A 26,479-nucleotide genomic window follows, 5' to 3' on the forward strand; every position below is an offset into this window, starting at 1 on the left:
CGCATAGTGGGTCTCCATAGTATGGTAAATCTCATCAGCTAGCCGGCTCCTCCGGAATCCCAAAATTTTCCTCACGTAGTGTCAATCCTATTAATTCATGCAAGTAACGCCATACGTAAGATTAGCGAACTAATAGAATTAAATATCTTGTTAGCGTATTTATGCTTGACAAATACATGAGTCGGAGTCTCCTAGGGCGAGTCTTATGTCATCCTAAAATTCACATGATACTAAATTGTCATTACGACGGATCAGGCTAATTAAATCAGGTGAAAAAGATAAATAGGATTATAGGGTCCAAATGGCCCCAAATGGGCTAGGCTAGAGGCAATGGGTAGGCTCAAACCTAATCCAATAAGCAAGAGGGCCTTGGTGGGCTGCAGCCCACAAGGTTGCGAGAGGTGGGTTGGGGTCCAACCATAGTCCACCAAGGCTTGCTGTGGGCTGCAGTCCAACCGCAGCCCACCCAAAACTAGCTTAGTGGGCTGCAGACCACTACAGCCCACTAAGGGGGAATGGGTGGGGGTTAAACCCCCACCCTTCCATCCCATCTCCTCCCGAGGGAAGGAGGTCGAGACAGTGAGAGGGATCCACAGGGTTGCGGGGCTGCGGGCGGTGCGGCACGAGGCCGACGACACGGCCACGAGGCTGGCGGCGGCCATGAGACCAACAGGTAAGTGAAAGGGGAAAAGGGGAAAAAAAGGGAAGGAGGTGGACCCTACAACGACAACCGCGCTCCATGGCCGGCAGCCATGGGGAGTCCATCCTCCCCCATAACCAAGGGCCCAAAGCCCAGAGATGGCTTCTCTCCCTCCACCGGGGCTTCTCGGATCGGCGGCTAGACGCGAGGTCATTGGCCCCCGTGGGCTCCAACGATGACGAGGGAAGGGGGTTACACTATCGAAATTAATAGCAGGGGGAGGCTTACCGGGGGTTGGCTGGCAGGCTTGGCAGCTCTCGGTCCGGCTTCGGCGGCAACGCCACTTCGTAGACTCCGGATTCGGCAATCCGCGAGAGAGGGAGAGAGGTGAGGTGGAGGAGAAGATGAGAGGGGGGTGGGATGGCTGCGGTGAGGGGAAGAAGGAGATAAAGGAGGTGGGGAAGGTGGCGTGCACGACAAGGGAAAGGGAAGAAGAAGGAGAAGAGAGGACGCGGGGGGTGGGGGTGGCAGGTGCCTGTGTCGGCGTGTGCGTCACGGGATTTTTTTTTTAATACAAATTTGGGGTGTTACATGCGGGCTTTCGAGCCGGATCGGGCGGGCAAAGGGCTGGCTCGTGCAGTCCATAGGTAGTTCGGGCTCGATGCGGGCCTAAACCGAGTCCAAGCCGGGCTTAGCCCGATCCAAACCGGGCCGAGCATGGGTGGGTTGAGCCGTCTGATCAAGTCTAGAACTAAGTAAGGATAACAAGACATATGCATCCACTAATATATATATATATACATACATACATACATACATACATACATACATACATATATACATACATACATACATACATATATACATATATACATACATACATACATACACATATATATATATATATATATATCATGTATCTCCTCCCTATAAACAATGGATTCAGATTTGTTTTCATTCTCTAATTTAATAGACATGCTTTCTTTATGATTTAATATGTGATCTATGGGTTCTTTTTGTTGATAGACAGTTTGATATCGTTAAAGTTAGATATTTTATCATCCGTGACTTCACATCAACATGGTATTGAAACGAGGAGTTGATAACGTTGCTGTTGTAGTAGATGGTTATACTCTCAAGGCGAACAGAGGATTCCTTCATCACCCAAGGACTCCCCTTCACTGCCCAACCTTCACGAGTCCACCCTGCAAATTAAATGGAGACCAAGTACGTAGAAAAGAACAATTGATAGCATGCATGCAATTCAGAAGAACGTATGCGTACGTAGCTTAACCGAACCAAGTCTCTCACTCGAATGGTGATGAGTGATGAGAAGAAGGAAATATTTATATAGTCCTACACGGTGGATCAAATCGAGATCTAACAATTGTAGCACGAGCTTCACGATTCAGTAAATTTAATTTAAAGCTTTGAATGGTTCATAATATATTAATCTCATATTTTATTTTTTGGTAGGTATAACTATACTGGGTCACAGGGTATGGGTGTGTAAACATCCATTTCTTTGCAAACTCATGCAACTGATTTTATTTATTCTGGAGCTAAGTAAAGATAACAAGATACATCATACATACATACATACATACGCATATATATGCTATCACGTATCTCCTCCCAAGCTCTCTCTCTCTCTCTCTCTCACTTCCTTTATTTATTACAGTTGCATATATATATAAGCACGCATAGGCATTCATCCTCCAGCAAGATGAAGTTGATGATGCCAATCTCAGGCATGCGATTAGTTGGGCCTGAGGTACAACCCAATTGCATCAAGGAGATCGCCGGAGCGTCCGAAGAAGCCGACGATCCTCCCACTGTTCACAGGAATAGTGAAAGGAGTTCCCTGCGTTTGATCACCGAAGGGCCCTAGAGTTTTTTTAAGATTGGTCTCAAATTTGAGTGACCTTATGCAATCCGCTATGTTGGAGCCATAACGGCCATGAGTCCCGGACATAGCTGTTAAGTATTCCCCCTCTCTGAATGTAATCTGCACAATTAAGTTAATTAATTAAGGATAATTACTACAATATCAAGGCGAGCAAGCTAACGAGAAGCAAATACCTCATGCAAGGTTCCACTGGCATTGCCCCAAGGTCCAGCCGTGTGTAACTTCCCATCGACTTGGTAGTGAAAGGAGAAGGAGTTGATAACGTCGCTGGAGTAGATGGTTATTTTGACAAGGCGAACAGAGGATTTCTCCATGTCCCAAGGTCTCCCTGCATTTCCACCCCAGAGCCCAACCTGTACGAGTCCAGCCTGCAGAAGGAGACCAAGTACGTAGAACAAACTATTAGTATCATTCATGCAGGTATGCATGCCTGCATGCAAATAAGAAGAACGTATCATACCAGTTCCATTTCTCTGTTGAATCTAGTGTCGATGATGAGTGAGTGATGAGTGATGAGAATGTGAAATGAAGAAGGGATATGGTGGGTACTTATAGAGCCATATAGATATGTAGCTTATCTTGGAGATGAGAGATGGACGATCCATATTTCTAACGATGTAGTAAAGCTTTGGAATCTAATTAACCCACCCCATGACGTGGGTTAACTTGGGTCGTCTAATGTCCTCTTTTTTAAAAAGAAGAAGAAGAAGAAGAAGAAACCATGGGACAGAGAGAGTATAAGATCGCCGCGTATTACAACGCATGTCAGCTAATTTGGAAGAACGTTATTTGATTTCAAACAAACATAATAGTTCATGTCAACTAGTGATTGATATTTTGCAATCTGATAAGAGGGTTAGCTACTGATCAGATAGCACAACGACCATGGCCATGTAGTGAATTTCGAATGTTTCAAAATTAGACGACCCAAGTTTAGCCACGTATCTTTGCTAGTGGAAATAAACAGTTTAAACATTATTTTAGTTTTAACTTTTATTTTTTGTTTAAAAGAGAATAGTGATTACATATATCGTCTGTTCAAAGATATTTAAACAGTTTTAGGTTTCTTGAAACTATAGCACAAAACCAATCCATCAAGGGCCTGGTAAGAAATTTATGGGTCTGGTATAAAGAAGCAATTAACTAAAAAAAGGTCTAATGATCTTCGCTTTTTATATTTGTCGTATAAGTGTGTCCCATCCATACTTATAACGGGTCGACAATGAGTTCACTACCAAATGACTAAAATACACGCTGAAATCCTTCGATGTCTGAGTTAGATCAGACATTGAATCTTCTTCTAATCTAAGATAGTTGCTTAGTTTTCTCTTTGCAATTTAAACATAAAAGATGGTAAGTCATTTGATTGACTCCTTTGATTCACCAAAGCGATTAGTTTATATTTAGCCCTCAATACTTTTTGACTAGGAGCTTTATAATGATACTTTTCTAACATGTTTTGAAGTAGGACACAAATCTCAATACCAATTGCTTTCTTGACCATCTCTTTAACTAACCTCCTCCTATTCATCAACTCGTGTTTACTGACCAATAAATGCAACAATCTACCACATTCCATATTCTTAGTGATATCATGCTTGAAGTCTCCACGAGCATACATCATCTTCTTCACACTTTACATAGTAGATTTTAGAAATAAAGTCTATCACTTCACAACGATGGTGAGATAGAAGTGAAATTTCTCAACACTATATCTTTACACAATTTCTCCTAGCAAATATTAAATCAATCAGCAAATCTAGTCATGATTTCTTGTGAGTAATGATCTTACGTGAGACAATCATTTCTTGCCTAATTTTTTCACAATTAACTATTAGGAGTAATAGCTCGATCGAATTATTTCTAAATTGGTAAAAATTGGGTTAATTGAAAATGATTTAAGGGCCTAAACAATTCAAATCCTCTCTAATCGTGGGCTTTTCAACTAAACATTGCCCCAAAAAAATTCTAAATATCTAGCACCTCAGCGAGATGGGCTGGTCTACAACTTTCGCCCATGACGATTGATTTGTAAACAGTGAAAATAGAGATTTTGATTCAAAATTAATTCATCAAAATACAATGATACTTACAAAATACACTTTAGTGTATCGGGTTGCATATATCTGATGATCTAGATAACATTCGAAATCTAGCACATGAGTTATAGAACTAGAGCAAGTGTAATTTATACTATTGAATGTGCACGGTTGACAGTGTGCCATGCATGCTCAAATTGATAAGAATAATAAAAATCTCATTATAATTTAATGTAATGGAGTAGAAATATCGATCTGGCACATTTGACTATCCAAGTGGCACTCGAAGTCAAATATGAGTTCTAGGACCAGTGTAATCTAAACTATTGAATGTGTATGATCGACACGTTCACATACATCTGTGGCTCGAATTGTTAAGAATAATAAAAAAAATTCTCTTATAATTTAACAGAGTATAGTCTAAGTAACATATCTAATGCACACATCAGACAATCTGAGCGAATACACGTTAGTATATCGATCACACACAATACATTGACATGCATACGATTGCCCGAATTGATAAACGCAGTCCCAATTAGTCCCTATCCGTTTAGAATATCCTTCCAACACATGGGATCCAAAGACATTCATTGCATCTGGCTGATAAATCCCTAAGGTGAATTAAGCAACCACAAGAAGAGGAAGAGCAATGGACCACAAAGAATGAGTCAGGACCTCAAATAATTTGTATATATATATACATAGATGCAACATGAGACAAAACTTTGAGCTAAGCCAAATCATTCGAGAAAAGAGAGTTTTGACTTATAAACAAGTGTCACGAATGAAGGGTTTTTTTTTGGCAATGGAAATGAAGAACTACTAAAACTCAAAAGCTTATATATATAGGTACTCTTTTATTTAAATTTGGTCATTATATTTAAAATCCTAAACCATTTCATTGATGGGGGGAAAAAAATACTTGCAATTAACAACACCGAAAAGTTTAAATTCATGGACTAAATTAATGACTGGTGCACCATAGTCTCCTGAAACAGTAGCAATCCCAGCCTTATCGTATCTCGTGTTACGTGATGAGCAAATCTAAGTATCTAACATGTCAAACTCAACCAAGCAGCATGCATGCATGAATGCCTGCCTGCCTGCCCTCCCTAGTTTGTCGAGTAGAATCTTTGTCAAGTCTAAGAAGATAAAAGGATGATCCTTCCAGAAAAGTAGAGAGTGATGTAGAGATTTCAATCATGCACTCATACACGTTACGCTACAATCCTTTTTTATTTCCCTTTAAAAATATCATTCTTAAGGACTTAAAAGTTTATTGGGAAGTCGGAATTTATTGCTCTGATGCCATATTAATTTACAAATTACTTTAAGAATATACTTGTTGAAATTTTAAATGAGACGATTGCATACAAGAATAAGGGTGTTTCTATCTTTTTACAATTAACTTGTTGAGATTTTAACGGTTAGTTATCTTTGAAGGATGTCCATACAACAAACAGGTGCATGTAACTATGATATTGTGGCTTAACCCTAGACACAGAAGAGTACATGTACAAGACAAACAATTACTTTGAACTTGAAAGCACTCCAACCAAAGTCCAACTAGAGATATACATAGTTGTGGATATATATATATATACATACATACTCTAAATGTTAGTTTAAGAATGCAATTGATGCATGTCATTGTTGCAATATGGTGTGTATCTTCTTCTTTCTTGTAATTTACTTGAAGAAATAATGAAGCACTGGACCAACTCTGGATTTGCATTAACGTAGAAATTGCTTCCCTTTTTGAGCCACATAAATGTTCCACTTGGCAATCAACTTGCTACAGTATCTACCAAATCTATTTCTAAGATTTGAAGCTATGAGATCTTAGAATTGATGCACGGAGCAAGTCTTACTAGCACACAAAGTAATATTGTATTCTAATTGATAGGTGAGAGAAAAAATTAACAAAAACACACTATATTTTGTCTTTATTAATGCCCTTAAAAATATTCTTAGTCAACTTTGACCTAATATATAATAGCTAATGAAATAGAGAATATTCAATTACTTCTATATGATAACTATCGAATAAGAAAATTAAAAGTCAGAATTCTTTTGAGACATTAAAAAATAAATATCCATATATTAATAGACTTTGAACGATAATAAAGGCAAAGCCTAAATTATTTTTGATCAACTTTCCTCTCATATATCAACTTTTCAAATATATGTTTTAAAAATTTTACAACATTATTTGGATAAATTATTTTGCTAATCATATGTATCTTCATATGGAAGGTTTAATTCACATGAAATGAAAGGCTAATATATGATAGTATGTGCTATAATCCATGTCATGTCCTTATCTTGATAATGATGGTTAGGCTAACTTGCATATTTACTACTGTAGCCCGATAATTGAATCTTGCTATTCCTTAATGAGGTCGGCGTGGGCTTTAATTCTGTCGGTGAACTTACGAGTTAATATGTGGCAAAATTTTCACTAGAGTATTGTGCGCATATGATTTAAGCTTATTATAACCTTTTTTTTGGGAGAGGATTTACTCGGTTATTAAATCTATGCTTGTCGATGAGTTATATATATGATTACCCTATTTGAAAAACATAAGGTTTGAACTCTAAGATCAATAAAATTTTAAAAAATATTATCTCCACTGCAACATTTTTATTTTTATTCTTTTATTGAGAAAAATACGAGCTTAATAATGTCCCAATTAAATGAGTGCTATTAGGATTTAAACCAGAACTAGGAATATTGTTGCTAACTTGGAAAATACTACTACATGATTCATAGAGGGAATTTTCATTGGTTCTTCTAAGATTTACTTGTACATCCTAACATTCCATCCTCTCATATATAACAGGCACTTCATCTCTCATTCAACTATCAATTTGAATATATACATATATATATTTATTGAGAAAAATGGGACATCCCATTAAATAAACATTAAAAGTTCAGAAGGTTTTTTTTTATACAAATGTCAAATTGAATAGATACATATTCTTTTTGTTGAGAAATTGGGACATCCCATAACAATATATGATCATCTCATTGAGTTGGTGATCATGATCATAGCCATTGCAATGGCTTGATCCATCCCAGGTTGCACTGTCAAGGTGAAGACATCTTTATCCAGCAATGCCTTCTTTGAAGCCCCAAGCTTTCTACTTACCTGTCAATTTTAATCAGATTGTATATTATTATGATTATTGTCATGTCAAATATAATATACACACATTATTAGCTAGGTAGTTCTCCATCCATTGAATCATGTAATAGAAACATAGAAATTGAACTAATTATATGACTATAAATGAATGCTACATACACTTGATTCTATATTAATTAGAGGATCAATACAAGTTGGATTGATAGTTTTCTACTTTAGTTTAATGGATTGATTACATTCAGAGAAATTTATTTAAAACACTTTACATTTTGCTTTTAAATTAATTAAACTCGGAATATTTTCAAAGCATTAAAAGCTACATTAAAAGCCTAGATAGGTTATCTTTCACCATTTTCTTTCTAAGTTTCTCTGATCAGATGAGAGAGTAAATGTGAAAGTTAATTACCTCAGCTACAATAGATTCATCATCGGCGGCTGGCCGCCGGTAGATCTTCGACCACCAGTCCTTATCCGGCGACCAGCTCATCCAGTAGCCGGAAGCTTCACCTCCAACCCTAGGGACAATACTCACACTGCAACTAGAGTTACCCATGTCCTTTGTAGCCCTGAAGATTGGGACTTGCAATCCTGCCATGTTTGCCACTTGTATGTCACCCTTGTAGATCTCCCAACTCTCCATTAACCTCAGAATCTAGAATAATGTAAATTTAATGATATTATGATTAGCTTAAACGATATTTAAAGCTCAAATGATTTCGACGACGATTATAATACCTTTCGACAGCGCCTGACGGTGAGCAAGGCGTTACCGGCGCTGTCCATGAGGACCATCTCCTCCCGCCAGTTGTGCGCGTAGTTGTCGACGCGGAAGACCATCCGGCCGTCGGCGTCGTCGAAGACGGTGTAGCCGTGGCCGTTGAACAGCAGCGACTTGCACCACACGGTGAGCCGCACCGGGGACGGCGAGCAGAGCTCGGGGAAGACCGCAAAGGGTTGCCGGGCGGTGGTCGCCGGAGGAGAATGCTTGGACGTCGACGGCGGAGTCTTAGGGCTCTTCATGGGAATGCGGAGGTTTTGGAAGTGAGACATGTCACGGCCTCATGGGATATGTATAGCTGTGCTCTTGCCGTTCTTTTTTCCTTCTTTTTTTTTCTTGAGTGCGATATTTAGTTTTGCAAATAACCGCCTTCGATTTTGCATATTGGCCCTCTTAAATATTTATTTTACTTCTCTGTTATATTTGAGGAGCTGTTTCTAAACGCATATAATGTATCGTATTTAAATATCAAAATAAAACGAGGACCGACTTAAAAAAGCCAGAAACTCAATAAAAGAGGGGAGGGGTTTCCCACAATATGCGTAAAACGAAGGTGTACGTGGTCAAGAAGACTGATACAGTGATGCACTTTTTTTCCCTTTTTATCTCATTCTGGAATGGGATGGGGATGGGATGGTGGGTCGGCTGCTGCATGCGCGACGGAGGCCATCATGCATGTTCAGACGCGAGAAACGTGGCGGGTTTGGCTTATTCGGCAGGAGGAGTGAGATGATTGATCCTCTGCATCCAGCATTGCAAATAGAAAAACTTCAAATTGAGACAACTACTACGTACAAAGCTTTCAATAATTTAGTTTATTAAGAGCCCAATTAGGCCCAATGGGCTCGGGCTTGGGGTCATTGGGCCATTTAGTGAGGTAATCCCAACGTCAGAAAGACCGAACTAGTCTTCAGTTGGCCGAAGAGAGCAACTAAGTCACTAGTTTGGTGTTAGTTGAACCAAACCTTCCTACCTATCGGATTCGGATCCAAGCACCCTTCGGATCCGCAGAACGACAGTAGTCCTTCCGGTTTCCGAGGGGGGGCGATTCGGTCATTCGACTCGAAGTCTTCTCTTCTTCCAAGCCGACTCCATCTTCGTCCTCGTCCTCGTCCTCCCTAGATCCGTGATCCAATTCCCGTCCTCGCCGCGATGCGTCGCAAAGGCGGTCCCCAGGATTCGTCGGTGCTCCTCGCCAATGGCAACCTTGGTGACTCCTCCGACCACCACGACTACCTCCAGCTCTCGTCGGCGATCTCCAACGGAGACGACCTCGGCCCCTTCGTCCGCCGGGCCTTCGCATCTGGCCGGCCGGAGTCCTTCCTATCCTCGCTCCGCCACTTCTCTCGCTCTAAGGAGTCTGAGATCGAGGAGGTCTGCAAGGCGCACTACCAGGACTTCATCCGCGCTGTCGACGACCTCCGCTCCCTCCTCTCTGACGTCGACGATCTTAAGTCGTCCCTCTCCGATTCCAATTCCGTCCTCCAGTCCTCATCCCTCCCCCTCCTCTCCTCCCTCGACTCCTACCTGGCTGCCCGCTCCCTCGCCGCCAACCTCTCCTCCGCCCTTTCCCTCTCCCGTCGCTGCGCCCGCCTCCTCTCCCTCTGCGCCCGCGCTAACTCTCACCTTGCCAATTCCGACCTCTACCTCGCCCTCCGCGCCGTCGACGCCATAGAGTCCGACCTCGCCACCTCCCCCGTCCCCCTCCCCGCCCTCCGCCGCATGCTCTCCGCCCTCGTCCCCGCCATCCGATCCCACGCCGAGCGCGTCATCTCCAAGGACTTCTCCGATTGGATGGTCCAGATCCGCGTCGCCAGCCGCAGCCTCGGCCAGGTCGCCATTGCCCGCGCCTCCGCCGCCCGCCAGCGCGACGAGGAGCTCCGCGTGAAACAGCGAGCCGAGTTCGTCTACTCCCTCGACCTGGACGGCGACTCCGACGACGTCATCGCCGCCGCCGCCTCCGCCGCGGAGAGCGGCGCCGTCGTCTTCGACCTCACCCCGCTCTACCGCGCCTACCACATCCATCAAACCCTCGGCCTTGAAGACCGATTCAAGAAGTACTACTTCGAGAACCGGAAGCTGCAACTCACCTCCGACTTCCAGGTATCATCCATGACCCCGTTTCTTGAATCGCACCAGACCTTCTTCGCGCAGATCGCCGGGTTCTTCATCGTCGAGGATCGAATCCTCCGCACTGGCGGCGGATTGATCTCGAGATCCGATGTGGACGCCCTGTGGGAAACAGCCATTGCAAAGATGGTTTCCGTTCTTGAAGACCAGTTCTCAAGAATGCAGACTGCGAACCATTTGCTATTGATCAAGGACTATGTTAGCCTTCTTGCAGTCACTCTTCGCCGCTACGGCTATATTGTTGATCCCCTCCTTGATGTGCTTGGGAAGTTTGGCGACAAGTACCATGAGCTTCTTCTTGCGGATTGCCGGCGTCAGGTGTCAGAGGCACTTGCAGCCGATAAATTTGAGCAGATGTTTATGAAGAAGGAGTACGAGTATTCGATGAATGTGCTTGCCTTCCAGATTCAGGTTTCTGATATAATGCCGGCATTCCCCTATGTGGCACCTTTCTCATCCACTGTCCCTGATCTCTGCCGCATAGTCCGGTCGTTCGTCGAGGATTCGGTCAGTTTCGTGTCTCATGGTGGTCAGCTCAACTTTTTCCCAGTCATCAAGAAGTATCTCGATCGACTCCTTGCTGAGGTTATTGACGGTGCCATTTTACGCCTTGTTGAGTCTGGGGGCCTTGGAGTGTCACAGGCAATGCAGGTTGCTGCCAACATGGCTGTCATGGAGCGTGCTTGTAATTACTTCTTCCGCCATGCCGCTCAGCTCTCTGGCATCCCCCTTCGTGCTGCTGAGCGCGGTCGGAGGGAGTTCCCACTCAAGAAGTCTCGTGATGCTGCAGAGGAGCAACTCCTCAGGTTGCTCTGTGCAAAGATTGACGATTTCATGGTCTTGACAGACGCTGTGAATTGGATGGCTGACGACCCACCTCTGAATGGGAATGAGTATTCCAACGAGTTGATCATATACCTCGACACATTGGTGTCGACTGCAAAGCAGATACTTCCCCTTCAGGTCCTCTGGCGCATTCTTCAGGGAGTCCTAGCCTATCTCTCCGAGAAGATTGTTGGGCTGTTCCTCAGCGATGCAGTAAAAAGGTTTAATGCAAATGCTGTTTCAGGAATTGAGAGTGATCTTAGGCTTTTCGAGTCATTTTCTGATAATCTATCCAGTTTGTTTGCTGATTCTGAGGAATTGAATGTGAATGAGCTGAAGCTGGCACTGAATGAGGCAAGGCAGCTGGTTAACTTGCTTATGAGCAACAACCCTGAGAATTTCCTGAACGCGGTGATCCGTGAGAGGAGTTATAACAAGCTAGATCATAAGAAAGTCGTAACCATATCAGAGAAATTCAGGGATTCATCTGATAGATTATTCTCAACATTTAGTGCAAGGGGTGCAAAGACAAATACGAAAAAGAAATCTTTTGATGCTTTGATAAAAAGGCTCAAGGAGGCTAGCTAAAATTGTTGCTTCAAAATAGTGAGAGTGCTTCTCTGCCCTTCTTTTCTTTGATGTGTGGTTCATGTAATTTAGATTGTTCTGGTGTGTCTTTTTTTTTAATATTGTTTGTTTGCTATCAGCATAGTTGATTAGGAATACTTCTTCATGATTATTATCCTCCAGATGTAAGTTCGATGGTACCAGATTACCCTTATTTCTTGCATGAAAAATATGTTCTTGATTCTTTATTCTATTTGTTTTGCCTACCTGATTTACTGATGCTATACTTTTCATATATTTTAAAATCACGAGACTTTGTGACTATATTTACTGTCTTGTGCTCTTAATTTCTTCAAAAAGATTGAGAACCTTTTGCAGCTTTACACTGTGATGTTATGCATAAGAATTTATTTCTTGATTTACTCTTTGCTTCTTGTATATGCAGTTACCCAGATACTTCTGTAATGAGTGTACATGAATAAAGTGTGACACAATCACGATCACTGAGCACTATATGCAATTCAATTTTATTGAGTAATTAGGATTAGTAAATATTTGTGCTTTCAGATTTTTAATTTTAATTATTCTACTCAAGCATCATAACATTTAACTTGAGAACCTGCCACAAAATAGGTAAAGTTACAATGATGGTGTCACATAAGATTTATCTTCTAGAAATTGTTGCTTTATCGGAACATCTATCAGGACTTGTCTAGCAATATTTGCTAGAATTCCTTCAGGGTTTTAAGCCTATAGAAATCGAATTTTTTAAGTATATGATTCTCTAGTGATTTTTTTCCTTAGGAATGGCTTCGATTCTTTTCTTTCTTTTTTTTTGTTTTGTTTTGTTTTGTTAGGGTCTATTTTGGACCTCAGAGAAAATTGGAGGGTCAGAAAAAGAAAAAAAGAGAACCCACCATGGTCATGGGAAGGGGAAGAGAGAGAGGGAGAGAGAGGAAGAGGAGGCAAACCCACCATAGAGAAGAGAGGAGGAAAACCTAGGGGTGGGGGGGAGAGATGTTGGCCAGATCCCCGATGCAATGGCGGTGAGGTTGTCAAAAGATCAAGAGAGGTGATGGGGGTGGGTTGCTGCAACTGGAGGGGTTGGAAGGTGTAAAGGTGTAGTCAGCCATTTTAGGGTGTGGTTGGACGGTTTGCTAGAGCAGGCAGAGAGGAGAAAGAGGGGAGGGGAAGAGAAGAAGGGGAAGAATAAGAGCTATCATGAGACTTATGAGAAGAACAGTGGCCTATGACCTCAAGGATAGAAAAAGGAAGAAGCTCAGAGTGAATTTCCTTTTAACGAAAAGAACATTTTCCTACAGGAGTATTTCCTATAAAATGCTTCCCAAACACCGTACTAGGAAAAGAAATCCTATCCGGCAAAATTTTAACATGGGAATGCAGTTTTCCGATGAAACTTTGTAGGATTTCAATCTATCCCAACAAGCCTTAGTTTTTCTAGTTCAGTGAGATCATCGACAACAAACTCTGAAGTTTGGAAAACAACAAATCACTTCTAAGGAGGATTGTCGGGATTGGTATAAAATGATGAGGGCACTATGTGCTAAACGTGGTGGCGCCTATTCTTGTTACATCATTTTGTCGTTCCATTGATAATACAAGACAAGGGATTCTTATGACACCAAGCACCTTGCATATCTGAGAAGGACAATTATGCTTGTAATCGAGAAAGACAAGTTGCCTCGTACAGAGAGATGAAGAAATAAGGCAAATGGAGGGATAGCATTGTGAGGGCAAGAGAGGATTTTGTTCAAGTGAGTTGAGGTCTAGGGCATGCATGCAGCAGGAAGAGGAAGAAGATGGTACTTGGATCAGTTTGGGCCTGGCCCGGCAAGACCCAACCAAGACCTTTTAACTTAAAAGGTTTTCGGAGATTACCTTCACCTCCTTGTTTCTCCTCCTACTTCTATTACAATCCTCTCTAATTTGCTGAAAACCACAAGAGAGTGGTCACTAATCATTTCACTATTGTTAAAGAACACATTATGGAGGATCACTGTATATTTAACTCATTTCACTTAGAATTCTCTGCATACTTTGGACCATGATCCCTGAGGATGTGAGGCCCTCTCTCCAAAACTAGTATGACAGTTATGCACTTCTGATATCTATTTCTTGTACTGTCTTTAGAGATTGCTTTGATTTGCAAAATCATATTGTACCAGTGGATTACCTGTGGAGGTGCTAACACACAATAGTGATACATGAATCTTTCATATTTCTGGCAGTTATGAGGATAGCCTGCAGCAATGTTAATCAATATTACGAGAAGAATCTACAGGCTACAAAAATTGGCCCTTCAATAGTTTCACCATCACTAGGTCAAATCTACACTTGTCGACTCTTCTATTAATCTCATCACTTTCAACAACCTTAATCCCCCAATCTACCCTCTGTCGATATCTCAGATTCCTTTGAAAGGAGGTTTTTGATAACTAATATTTTGTAACTAAATTTTTCTCTTTCTATGAGATACTTGTTGTTTGGCCAAGGAAACTGGTAAATTTTTTGACTATTCTTATTTATTTTTTTCAGCCAGTTCTTTATCAAGCATGCCATAAAGTTTATATTTTGGAATCCTTTTTGTGTCGTATGTCTAGAATGGCAAGTGGAGCTTACTAGCTAGGACAATGTTATGTTTGCTACTTAATCTGCATTATATTCTTCATCAAACTTGTATTTGACTCAAGGTTTCTCTGACTACTAAGTACTTGTGTTTGCCTCATCTTGCACATTCATGGAAACAATGTAATTTGTTTACCCTGTTCTCTTTTATTTCTTTCATAATAGTTCCTTTTACTCTTCACTGAACACTTTCTCTTGGATCCATATATGGGCCATGAGTAATCTAAAAATGAATGCATATTAAATTCAAAAGATTCATTGTGCTGTTGGTCATCAACATTATTTTAAAAGGGGTTACCATCTATGTATCTTGGTGATAATATAATTATTTGGTTATATTATGATTGGCAACCTGAATGCAGGCAACAATTTTGTTTCACATTTGCAAATAGTTTACCTGGAAGTACTTTGATGTGGATGCACTAGAGGAAATTGTTTTCTTTTTTAACTTGAAGTGTAGAGATACACACCCTTTATGGCTGCCTGTGAGCAGACAATGTTGCAAGAAGAATTGCAGAAGGGCCATCATATCTATCTATAACTTCCCCTTCTTTCCTTTAAAACTCTGATAGTGAAATCAAATAGTTGAGACATCTCTGAGCATCTTGTAGTTTTGAGTAGCACTTCTGTCTACTTTTCAACTTCTTCATTCAGTACTAATTTTTTCTGGCTCTTTTACAAGATTATTTCATCAAGCTGTCACAGATTGGATGTAGACATGATCTCATAATTATTTTGAAGCATGTATGCATATGAAGAAAGTTACTAAGCTCCGAGGATGTTCTTTGAATGTACTCAATAATGATTTCTTTTCTATTCTTTTGCTTATTCTTCTGTTCTTTCCAGACCTCCAGAGACATATAATAGACAAGTTAATATAGTTGTTTAAAATTTTGCCTACTTCAGCAAAGCCTGTAAGCTAACAATTTCAATTGGAAAAGAGATCAATGCAACTGGAAATATGTAAGTTATTTCCCAACATTTTTCAAGACAATATGACATCTGAAGACTTTATTTTATTTCCCTTTCTTCTACCTTGAGTGAGGATTTATCGCCCTATCCGATGGAAAGAAATATTTGAGCTTGATATGTGGCTTAGATGGACTTTTCTTTTGAGGAACTAATTAGTAACTAAGATTGCTGTGATATCCATGTATAGCTTTAATAGTTGGAGACTTGTAACCTTCCTTTTGTCGAGTAAATCTTCTTCGTTCTTATTATTATTCTGTTTTAGTATTAGGCTGAGTATTTCAATAGTTTTTTCATGCTTTTTGAACGAACATAGGAATATATTAAATTATCTGTTGTTTATTAGGTCAATCAATACCTTCAGCAGTCATTAAATCTTATGCCCCTTGTTCTTATCCCATCATAGATAATATGTAATGTTGATTGCTTCTTATCCGCACATATAATTGTTGTCTGCTGGTTGCTAGCTGCCACTTAAGTTATTTATATTTTATTAGTATATGGAAATCAAATCAATGAAAGGAAAGGAAAAATAAAATAAGAATATCATATCAAATTAAAAAGTTGCATTGGATGCTTCAGATGTTAATCTTTGAGTAGAAAAATCTGCTTATGATAAATTAAAACATCTCACTCACCAGATATTATAAAATATATTAAAGAATTGGTAGCAAAACAAAATCTAGTATAAAAAAGAAAAGTTGACCTCATCCACTAATACTAGATATATATATATATATTATTATTATTTTAGAAGGTAATTTTCCATATTAAAAAGTGGGAGAGATCTCACAAAAAGAGTTGTCTCACCACCAGTCTTTCTGGAAAGTTAGGTAGTATGATAGGCTGTACCTAAATCACAATTAATAATTTCAAGTGCATCAGTGCACGTAAGCAACTTTAATCATGTTATCTACAAGTAATTATATTGATATTTGTAATCATGTTATAGTACCATCATCATCATTATCACTTAACAAAAGAATTTCTCTCCTCGGAAGCTTTCTGCTGACAGTTTGAGACAAGGGTGATGTGAAAAATCCCTTATAAGCATTTGGCTGAGATTTTACCATGCCTGTTTCATGTGGGTCATGACTTATCTCTAATAAGTCTAAAAAAATCCAACGAAAGGAAAGGAAAATGATAGTTCTGACTTTGCTCCATATTCCTAAAATGTCAACGAGCTATTTGCAAGGGGTAACCACTTTTAATTGGTTAAAGAATTCTGAACAAAAACATCAGAATGCTCCATAAGATTGCAATCAATATATGCAGTATCATCAAGCTTCATAACTAACATAGAAGTACTTGGTGCTCATTTCTGATGCTTTCTTCTTTCTTCCGGCTAAATAAAGGTAGTTAAGCAGGAGGGGATTTTGATCAATAGCATGGCATGCATACATCTCTCTTACAACTAAGATTTGTCAGAGAGAAGAATCTTCCTCAGCTCTGACGCATCCGCCCCGGTCTTCTGATTCCCCGGGCGGTAATAGCCGGTGATAGGATCCGGCACCCAAGAACTGGAAGCAGAAGACGAAGGACGGTTGGAATATCCAACCGTCTTGCTTTTCTTTTCTTCCACTCTCTCTTCTTCTAAGCTTCTGCTGCCTTCCACCACGGTAGCTGCAGCAGGACTTGCTGAAGCGAACCCCTTCCTATAAAAAAAAAGAAAAAAAAATGAAATGAATTCTTCGTAACCTTGAAAGGTTAAAAGGTTTTTTCTTTTTTTCCTTACATGTTGAACGAGCGAGCGAGCAAAGAAGCAGTGTTGAAGAGCGTGCGAGCCATCGATGGTAAGAGTGGAAGAACGGAAGAAGACAGGTAGTAGTAGTAGTAGAAGAAGAAGAAGAAGAAGATATCAACTGTGATATATAGAGAGGGGAGAGAGCGGGAAAGAGGAAGAGTCGGCGAACAAAGAAATCTAACGAATAGGAAGTCGTCGACTATCCCAGAGATCGACACGTGTCCGCGGGGAGTTTGGAGAAGCCGTCAACCCACGCTTCCCACCCACACCCGTTCACCCGCAAACAAAAGAAAATACCGGATTCTAATTGGTGGGTAAGTGCGGGACCCAACCACGTGTGCCTATCTGGGTGCAGTTCGGCGGTGGTGAGATTTAGCTAGCTAGAGTCGTCGGGCGACGAGGTCGGACCAAGGAGCCCGCCGGCGTTCGCCGGCCCGACATGCTCTCTGTCGGAGTAATCAAGTGTACGACAACGCTAAAATCTCAAACTTACTTTTTATATATTTCGTACTTAATTTCTCCATTGTTATGCCATCCACAACTAATGAAGCAAATACTGAATCATTTTACTCCATCACCGCTATAATTTTCGTTAAGTATTTTTGCATCTCGTTTAATAACTGACGAGCCTTTACAACTTGGTATGAACTATATGAAAATTAAGTTAAAAGTCAAAATGCAATTATTTGCGAAGTCCAACTTTGACTTCGGAGTAGTTTAAGTTTAAACATCCCAACCGCGTGCTAAGACCAAGACGTATCCCTGTTGTTAGATGTCACGTACGAATTAGCTTCATCTGTTTGACTTTAACAGTTTGACTTTAACAACTTATCTCTCTACTTCTCTCATCCAAAGGTGAGTCAAACATGACGGCAAATGCCATGACTGATAAGATTATAAGACGAGGTATTGTTGCATCTCGAATAACGTACTCTAATGGTAGATAAAAGAGAAAGAAAATCCACTGAGAACATAGGAGTGATCTACCAAACTAGCTCTGTTTTAAATTATTTTTTACCAAAATGGAGTGATACTCGAAACATGGTATTATCTAAAAAGTTGAATTCATAAATATTTTACATGTCTATACAACCGCTGAACAGTTCAGCGTTTTTATTTGACACTAAAGCATTGAAATGCTTGACATTTTACTTATAGGAATTTGTTTAAGATAGTGTTTCGACAATTTAAGATATATTTTTTTATCTTTTATAAAATTGCTTATCTTAATAGCGTTTTTCTTCTAGAGGCAAACACTTATGAGTTCAATGTAGGGGTGTAAACGAGCCGAGCCTGAGCGAGCCGGCTGCTGCTCGTCTCAGCTCGAGCCGAGCCCGAGCTGAGCGATGATGTGGCAGTGACGGCTTGGAGAATGGAGGTGAGGCGACGACGGATTGGAGAAGGAAGGTGAGGCAGCGACGGCTTGGAGAAGGAAGGTGAGGCGACGACGCAGCGGTGACGGCTTGGAGAAGGAAGGTGAGGCGGAGCTTCATGGGAGGAGGACGATGCGGCAGCCGACAGGAGTTTTAGAGAAGGAAGGTGAGAATTGAGAACTTAGATTTGGGGATTAGGGTTTTATTATTTACTTTTATATCGAGCCGATCGAGCCGACTTCAGCTCAGGCTCGGCTCGATAGTGATTTCGAGCCTCTTTCAGCAGCTCAGGCTCGGCTCAGCTCTGACCGAGCCGAGCCGGACTCGAGCTACAGTCGAGCCGAGCCCGAGCTGCTCGACAAGCTTGACACCCCTAGTTCAATGTTTTTATCTTATTGTAAAATAAACTCTTTTGGTAATAAGTTTGATGAGTACTCTATATTAGTAAATAAAGTTTAGAATATAGCTAGTTTGGTCAAAAACTCATTAAAAAAATCATCCGATCAATGGTTAAAACATAATTAACTCTATAAAAATATGATATGATTTGAAGATAGTAGAGGTAGCAGGGTATTTTACATTTTTGTTAATGGAGAGAAATATTGGCACTAATGAAAACACCGTTGATTTTGGATAAAAAATCTAGTGGTTGTAATTTGGTCTGGATCACAAATAGAACAAGTTCTTAGAAACTTTTAAGTACAAAAAAATATTTAGGTGGAGCAGACTGCTATAGATAAATTCTTGTGGCTTATCACAAGAGATGGTTAGTTTAAATTTAGTTAGTTGTACCGTTACGAAGAGGCTTATTTTAGAGAATTAAATTTAGGATAAATTATACTTCATCCTTTTTTAGGTAGGCTAAATTTTACGGTAACTCTCTAAACTTTTATTTATGTTATTTATAATTATATTTAAGATAGGATTATTTATAGTCATCAAGAGATGAAGGTTGGTTTTCTTTGTGTTTGAGCTAATTATATTTTTAGGAGCATTTGCAAATCGTATGGATAAACCCTATCTCTTTTGGTCTTTTGATATACTTACAAACAACCCATTTTATTAGTTTATTTGTAAAGAATAATTGTAACATATTTGTATCTTTCGAGTCTAGGATTCTTTTAAAAAAAAAAAGAATATTAATCATGTTCGTTCTATTTCTTCGCCTTCTGTGTTTGCGATATGGGTCATCAATTACGTGCGGTTAATGTGCCGATGCATATTTGGCGACACAACCATACCGACTCAGAAAGGTTGGCTTACACTAAATCCCTACTAATAACACTAGCAAGTTCACGAACAAAATCTAGTTTCAATACTTATTTATACATCAAATCAATTGGCCACCTTTAAAAAATTATTTAAACCTCATCTAAAGAGCATGATGATCACCAAGTCAATTCTACTTCCTCCAACTGAATTAAGCATGACCAGTAACCTACTTAGGTTGATATGGGTAAGAAGGCAGCCCACTTTGACTTGCTTATGATCCAAAGATTAGCCCACAAATGGCAAGATGTAATTAAGCACTAAACATGATTAAAATTATTTTAAAGTTGATTTAGCAGCTAATTGCAGGCTGCCACATGAACTAAGTCCTATGTTTTTATATATATATATATATACTTTTTTTTTCCTTCATATATTTTTCATTAAAATTTAACTAATTAAATTAGAATTAATTGGGTAAATATTGTTTTCTTTTAGCATCTTGATTCAGAGACTTAGCCCCACGGTTCAACTTCAATACAAATCCGAATTGACATAAATAGCGTAAGATGGTGGCCTTCAAGGACGCGCTTAATCCGAGCGTCCAAATTCTCCCCAACTCGAACATCAACGGCTGGCGTTGATCGACGCGCTTTTGAATCTTTCGGACGATATCGTCGTGTTATTATTATCGTCTCCTCCCTCTCGTCCTCCCATCTCGAAGAAGAGAGAGAGAGAGAGAGAGAGAGAGAGAGAGAGAGAGAAGATGATGATGACGAAGAGCTCGATGGGGGCCATGGAGGGCGCAGTGCTGGACGATATCGTGCGGCGGCTCCTCGAAGGCGGGAGAGAAAGAGGGAAGCAGGTGAAGCTCTCGGAGGCGGAGATCAGGCAGCTGTGCGTGGAGGCAAAGAAGGTGTTCTTATCGCAGCCGAATCTTCTCGAGCTGCACGCCCCGATCAAGATCTGCGGTTAGCTCTCGCCTTCCCTGCTCTCTCTTGATTGAAATCGGTTAATATATTTCGTGCATTTGATGGGATTTAGGCGGCCGAGGAGAAATTCGTGGGTTTCCGGTTTCTTGCTCGGTCTTACTTGTGGGGATTCGGGTAATTAGGTATCTCGGAGTTGTGGGTCTGACGGGTTGGGGTGAATTTGGTATGGAGGAGGGTGAATTGGGGGTATCCCAGCTCCTTGGTTTGGTTTTAGCGGATAAAAATTGGTTTTTGATGGGTAATTTGTCTTCTGCTAACACGTTTACTCTTTCACCATTGTGACGCATTTGGAGCGCAATCTTGGAGGTAGTCCTTATTTTAGAGGAAACCCTTAATCACCGTTAGGTTTGTGTAGTTATTTGAATTCGGATGCTTCTAATGGAGATGTCAAAATGTCTCGGAAGATCAAGATTTGGCTGTACCATATTTCTATTATCAATGGCAGTGTGAGTAATTTTCTAAAGGGAGATTCATGACCAACAAGGGCAAGTTAGCTATATCATCAAGTAGCTAGTCTGAATCGTTATTTCTGATGTAATAGTGCTACATTTTCCATCCATTCTCACAGAAATTTGCATGTCACTTTGAATCTCGTAGATCTGATTCAAGTGCAAGTTGCGCCTAGGATGCATTTCGGAGGTAGTTCGTTTTCACTTAATTTTCTTCACGTACATTGCTCCTCAACATCCTCAATGTTCCATTTGAAGCCGATCTTCTGCTTTACACCCATGTGGTTGTTAAATATAGTTACGTTTAATACGTATATATGGGCCCAAATTGTTTCATTTTTATTTTTATGATTCACGCAGTATCATAAGTTTGAATATTTTTTATTATTATGAACCAGATCTGAATGTAAGAAAATTGTGATATTTTTATGGGTGGTAGCCTCGGAAGTTAGAGTTCTAATGGATTTGATTTCACGTGAATCTGAGATTGAGATGAAAAGTTAAGAATAAATGTATAATTATCCAACATTGTAGCGGTTGTCGGAGGGTGGTGATGGACGACCATAAGGTAGGGCGACTTGTGGATGACCATAAGATAGGGTGGTTCGTAGAGGTGATTGTAGCTATGGATTGAAGGTAAAATTATAATTATAAGTTAGATCTACTCCCTCGAAAATAATCAGTTATGGTTAATTTACTTTTACTCCTAAATTATTTTATTCTTACTCCTAAGATAAATTGAAGGCTAAAATAATTTTTTTAATGATGCTTGAATTTTAAATAAAGGAGTCTAACCCCTCTATATATAAATGTCGGGTATAATGAGTCTTACTAGGACTAGTCATAAAAGGCTAATACAACTCGAACTAAGACTTGCTTTATATATTTATAAAAATTAATTAAATTTGTATTAAAGATTTATATGACTTAATTAAACTTACTTTTTAAAGCTTATATGACTTAACTATACTTGCCTTATGGGCTTACATAAGATATAAATGTAAATCAATTAAAAGATAAATATATTTAATTTATCGAACCTAATATCCTCATGATGCGATCCAATCTGACCGGGTTCGTATCATTTATAGACCATATTATGCATCTCTTTAGTTCAACCTTTCATCTTTATCTTTTCTATATACGATATCGTTCCACTTTAATATAAATATAAGGTGATATGGACTTGACTTTTCCCCATCACTCCAATCAATGTTTACTATTGATAATGTATTCATCTTTGCATATCCCGGATGTCTGCTAAAAGTACCTTTGCATTCTCATTAATAAAAGTTTGTTGTGGTATCTCAATTTTATCAAAACAATGTTACCTATGAATAAAATGAGTCATCACATCCATTTGCTGTAAATTCAAGTGTAAGAAGATATAAGATTTGGTTCACTGTAATGTTAGTAGTTTTATGCACTAGAGTCACCACTGTCTTCTTTCGACAAGCCTACTGAATTTCAGTATACTAGTTAATTCCACTTATACCTTCTGACATCATTGTCAACAATTTTGTCTTCTGATGAAATTAAGAACCATCGTATAGATTTCTTCTCCTTTCTTCTTCATAAATACTATTTGTTGTCTAAGAAAGTAAATTCTAAAAGCAATTAGCTTTCTTATCTATCATCCTATACTTTTGATCAATATGAACTGCATAATTGTATTCTTCTTAAGCTTCTAGATGGCCGTTTGCTAAGTTGATCCTCGCCTTTGTTGTGTGTTTTTGTCATCTGTTTTATGATCTTGTGTGCTAAGTCACCATTATGGTCTCTCTCTTTGCCTGTTGTTTAGAGAGTTATCTTTTTTCCTTTAACTGTTCACACCATCATAATTTTGTAATTGGTTCAAAAGATGGTGTTTGTGATATACTTTCCGCACCTACAATGTGTTACTGTTTCGCAAGGATGACTTTGCACACATACCATAAGAACTTGTTCGCTTAGGTTCCTTTGCAGTTGGCATTGCTCTCAAAATGCTACAAGCCTGCAATAGTGTATAGATGCTTGGGAAACCTGCAAACTTAGATTCGTTTCTTACTTCTTTTCTAACAAAAGTAACCGTAATAGATTTTTATATTTATACTCATATTGGAATCTATATTGCATAAAAGATAAGATATCATATTATCATTATAATACTGGTTTATCTGAAACCAAAACAATTTTATTGGAGTCATGAGCAATGAAACAGAGATGACTAATATTGCATTAATATGGTAATATAATCTCATTTGTCGTCAATAATATTCATACCAGCATCATCCGCATGGTTTATGCTGTCTGGCTGTTATTCATACTGTTATCAAGTTTTGTCATACTGTGTATGATATGTCATCTAAGGATGGGCCTTAATGTTAGATTGTATTAATGTATTATTGTTACCAAAGCTGCTTAAATCTTGATAGCTGCTGATTGAGGAGTCTATATTACAAGTAAATGAACCTTAAATTCAAAAATTAGGAAGCACCCATAGTTACTTTATTATGTCTGTTAAACAACATATATCGGACCATAAGAAATTAAGATATGGCACTAGAAGCACGACGATTTCGGATGTTCAAGATATCTCTTAATATAGTGTTTGTAGTGTTCTTTTGTCGTTCTCTGGTAAACTCGACTGAATATTTCAATTATGGAATCATGAAAAAATCGCAATATTTGGTTACTTTTCAAGTTGTTGTTCACATTAATTCATTTTCTTGGGATAACTCATCTAGTGAGTAGATACTTATATAGTATTTCTTTATATCTATAACCTTTAAGGAAGCTAAATTATGTTTTTTATTTTATACATTGGTTCTAAGATATGTTATCTAATATTGTCTACCAATTGCAGGTGATATACATGGGCAATTTGTTGACCTTTTGAGGTTATTTGATTTGGGTGGCTATCCTCCTCTTTCAACTTATCTATTTCTTGGAGACTACGTGGATAGGGGCAAACAAAGCTTGGAGACAATATGTTTACTTCTGGCATATAAAATAAAGTACCCTGACAAAGTCTTTTTGCTAAGGGGCAACCATGAAGATGCCAAAATAAACAGAGTCTATGGTTTTTATGATGAATGTAAACGAAGGTTCAATGTTCGCCTTTGGAAGATATTCTGTGATTGCTTTGATTGTTTACCTATTGCAGCACTCATTGATGATAAGATATTGTGCATGCATGGGGGCCTTTCACCAGATTTGACTAGTTTAGATCAAATAAGGAATATCACAAGGCCTATTGATATTCCAGACTATGGTCTTCTTTGTGATTTGCTTTGGTCTGATCCTGATCCTGATAATGAAGGCTGGGGAATGAGTGATCGAGGGGTTTCATGCACTTTTGGTGCTGATAAGCTTGTAGAGTTTTTGGAGAAGAATGAGCTTGATCTTATTTGCCGAGCTCATCAGGTTAGTGAACTTAGCTTTTGTCTTCTTTGCTTCTTACAAGATCTGGTAATGGTAACTCTTTTTGACATCATCAGGTAGTAGAGGACGGATATGAGTTCTTTGCCCAACGGCGATTAGTGACAATATTTTCAGCTCCAAATTATTGTGGAGAATTTGACAATGTTGGTGCTTTATTGAGCATAGATGAGGCCCTATTGTGCTCATTTGAGATATTAAAGCCCATGGAGTACAAATCTAAACCGGGCAGCTCGAATACATTGAGACCAATACCTAAGAAGGTAAATTGAACCAGTCATGTGTTTTTGTCAGCACCTAAGAGTATTCTTTGATTAATTAAAGCCTAAGCAGGCAGTGACATGATGTCATGTTTGGTGCAGATATTTTAGATATTTAGATTTTCATTAGTGTTCCTTTTGCTGCTAACAAATTGCTATGGCTTTTCACTAAGCAGATACCAAGAGGTGGAAATGCCTGATTTCTCTTCAATTACTCATCAAAATCAGCATCAGCTCGAAGGGAGAGATCTTAATGGTTTTGATCCACCAGAGCTTGCATTAGTTTTTTTTTGCTGTTAGATCTTCTGTTTAGTCTAGTAGATCTTGCAAGCAATTCCAACGCCCTTTGAAGTTTGAACCATCTGGAACTCGAAGCACGTCTATGATTCCAGAATACATCTGTAAAGTATCATTCAATGCTTTCTTCTGTACAGTGGTACAGCATTCAGTACTGTTCAGTATAATGTTTTTCTTATTCATTTGCACTCTTCTTCTGTTGGTCTTCTCTTGTGTCTTCCTTTGGGTTATATTGGTTATTCTTCGTTTGGAGGCTCCAGTATAGTTCTTTTATATTCTTAACCTGCCTCTGTAATTTAGCCAGAGATGCAGTTCCCCTTTTGTTTAAATCATTTCAAGGCCATTTTCCTCAAACTACTACAATACGAGAACCACCAGTCATATAACTCTTTCTGTAATGCGGCAACGCAGGGTCTTACTCGTATCAGAACTTTGTGGTCGACTGCGAAACTGCTCTCCTTTCTGTTAGCTTAAAATGATGTAAGATTGTGACCTTGCTGTATGGTTTGATTGTTTCTATACTGATGTATTTATAAATTAGCAACAAATTGCATTTGTGTTATTGTACCTGTTCAATGCGAGTAATTTTAGTGCTTTAGGCTTGTGTTTGGTTGTTGATGGTTGAATTTTAAGAAGCTTCTTTGTAATCTCCAGATATACTTGATAACAGTGTTTTCTGGATCTCCTCTGCTACAGAATGGAGAAAACTGTCAGCAGACTTACAAGCATGTCAAAAATACTATTCTTGCTCAGTCTTTGCCAAAGCAACAGAATTAACTTGTTGAATTTAGAGAAATAGAGGATGCCAATCTTACTCAACCAACAACAATATTGATGCTTCTCTCAATTTTTATTTTCTTCAATTTTCTGGTTATCTCAAGTGGCTAATGATGATTATTAGGTCGAAATTTTCGAGAAAAATAACATGAGACACATCAAATTGGATGTTGGTAAGTCCCAAGTTTTTTTTTTCTAGGTTGGATGAAAACCTTCATACTCAAACCTGATACTGATTATAAATTAAGAAACTTATTACCACTGGAAGTTTATAAGATATCATAATTTTTATTGTTGTGC

The 26,479-nt window shown here is 39.2% G+C and overlaps 4 protein-coding genes across 4 annotated transcripts; 2 read left to right on the top strand and 2 right to left on the bottom strand.

The window, feature by feature from the left end:
• Nucleotides 1–2,160: 2,160 nt before the first annotated feature.
• Nucleotides 2,161–3,079, bottom strand: LOC140761588 (salt stress-induced protein-like). The gene is made up of 3 exons (XM_073098984.1): nt 3,010–3,079; nt 2,723–2,917; nt 2,161–2,648 (listed from the first exon to the last, which is right to left on the bottom strand). Exons 1-3 carry the CDS (start codon nt 3,016–3,018, stop codon nt 2,400–2,402), a joined length of 453 nt encoding a protein of 150 aa, XP_072955085.1. The 5' UTR covers nt 3,019–3,079; the 3' UTR covers nt 2,161–2,399.
• Nucleotides 3,080–7,617: 4,538 nt separating this feature from the next.
• LOC140761259 (protein LURP-one-related 8-like) lies at nt 7,618–8,793 on the bottom strand. Its single transcript, XM_073098520.1, has 3 exons — nt 8,479–8,793; nt 8,150–8,395; nt 7,618–7,746 (listed from the first exon to the last, which is right to left on the bottom strand). Exons 1-3 carry the CDS (start codon nt 8,791–8,793, stop codon nt 7,618–7,620), a joined length of 690 nt encoding a protein of 229 aa, XP_072954621.1.
• Nucleotides 8,794–9,571: 778 nt separating this feature from the next.
• On the top strand, nt 9,572–12,082 carry LOC140761132 (exocyst complex component SEC15B). The gene has a single exon (XM_073098332.1). The coding sequence runs from the start codon at nt 9,674–9,676 to the stop codon at nt 12,062–12,064; it is 2,391 nt and encodes a 796-aa protein (XP_072954433.1). The 5' UTR covers nt 9,572–9,673; the 3' UTR covers nt 12,065–12,082.
• Nucleotides 12,083–20,692: 8,610 nt separating this feature from the next.
• Nucleotides 20,693–25,584, top strand: LOC140761558 (serine/threonine-protein phosphatase PP1 isozyme 9-like). The gene is made up of 4 exons (XM_073098944.1): nt 20,693–20,955; nt 24,271–24,830; nt 24,905–25,108; nt 25,282–25,584. The coding sequence occupies exons 1-4, from the start codon at nt 20,751–20,753 to the stop codon at nt 25,303–25,305; spliced, it is 993 nt and encodes a 330-aa protein (XP_072955045.1). The 5' UTR covers nt 20,693–20,750; the 3' UTR covers nt 25,306–25,584.
• The last annotated feature ends 895 nt before the right edge of the window (nt 25,585–26,479 follow it).

The sequence above is a fragment of the Typha angustifolia genome, chromosome 6 (genome assembly GCF_048772165.1).
Source record: "Typha angustifolia cultivar Huaian chromosome 6, ASM4877216v1, whole genome shotgun sequence".
In the NCBI taxonomy this organism is placed as follows: domain Eukaryota; kingdom Viridiplantae; phylum Streptophyta; class Magnoliopsida; order Poales; family Typhaceae; genus Typha; species Typha angustifolia.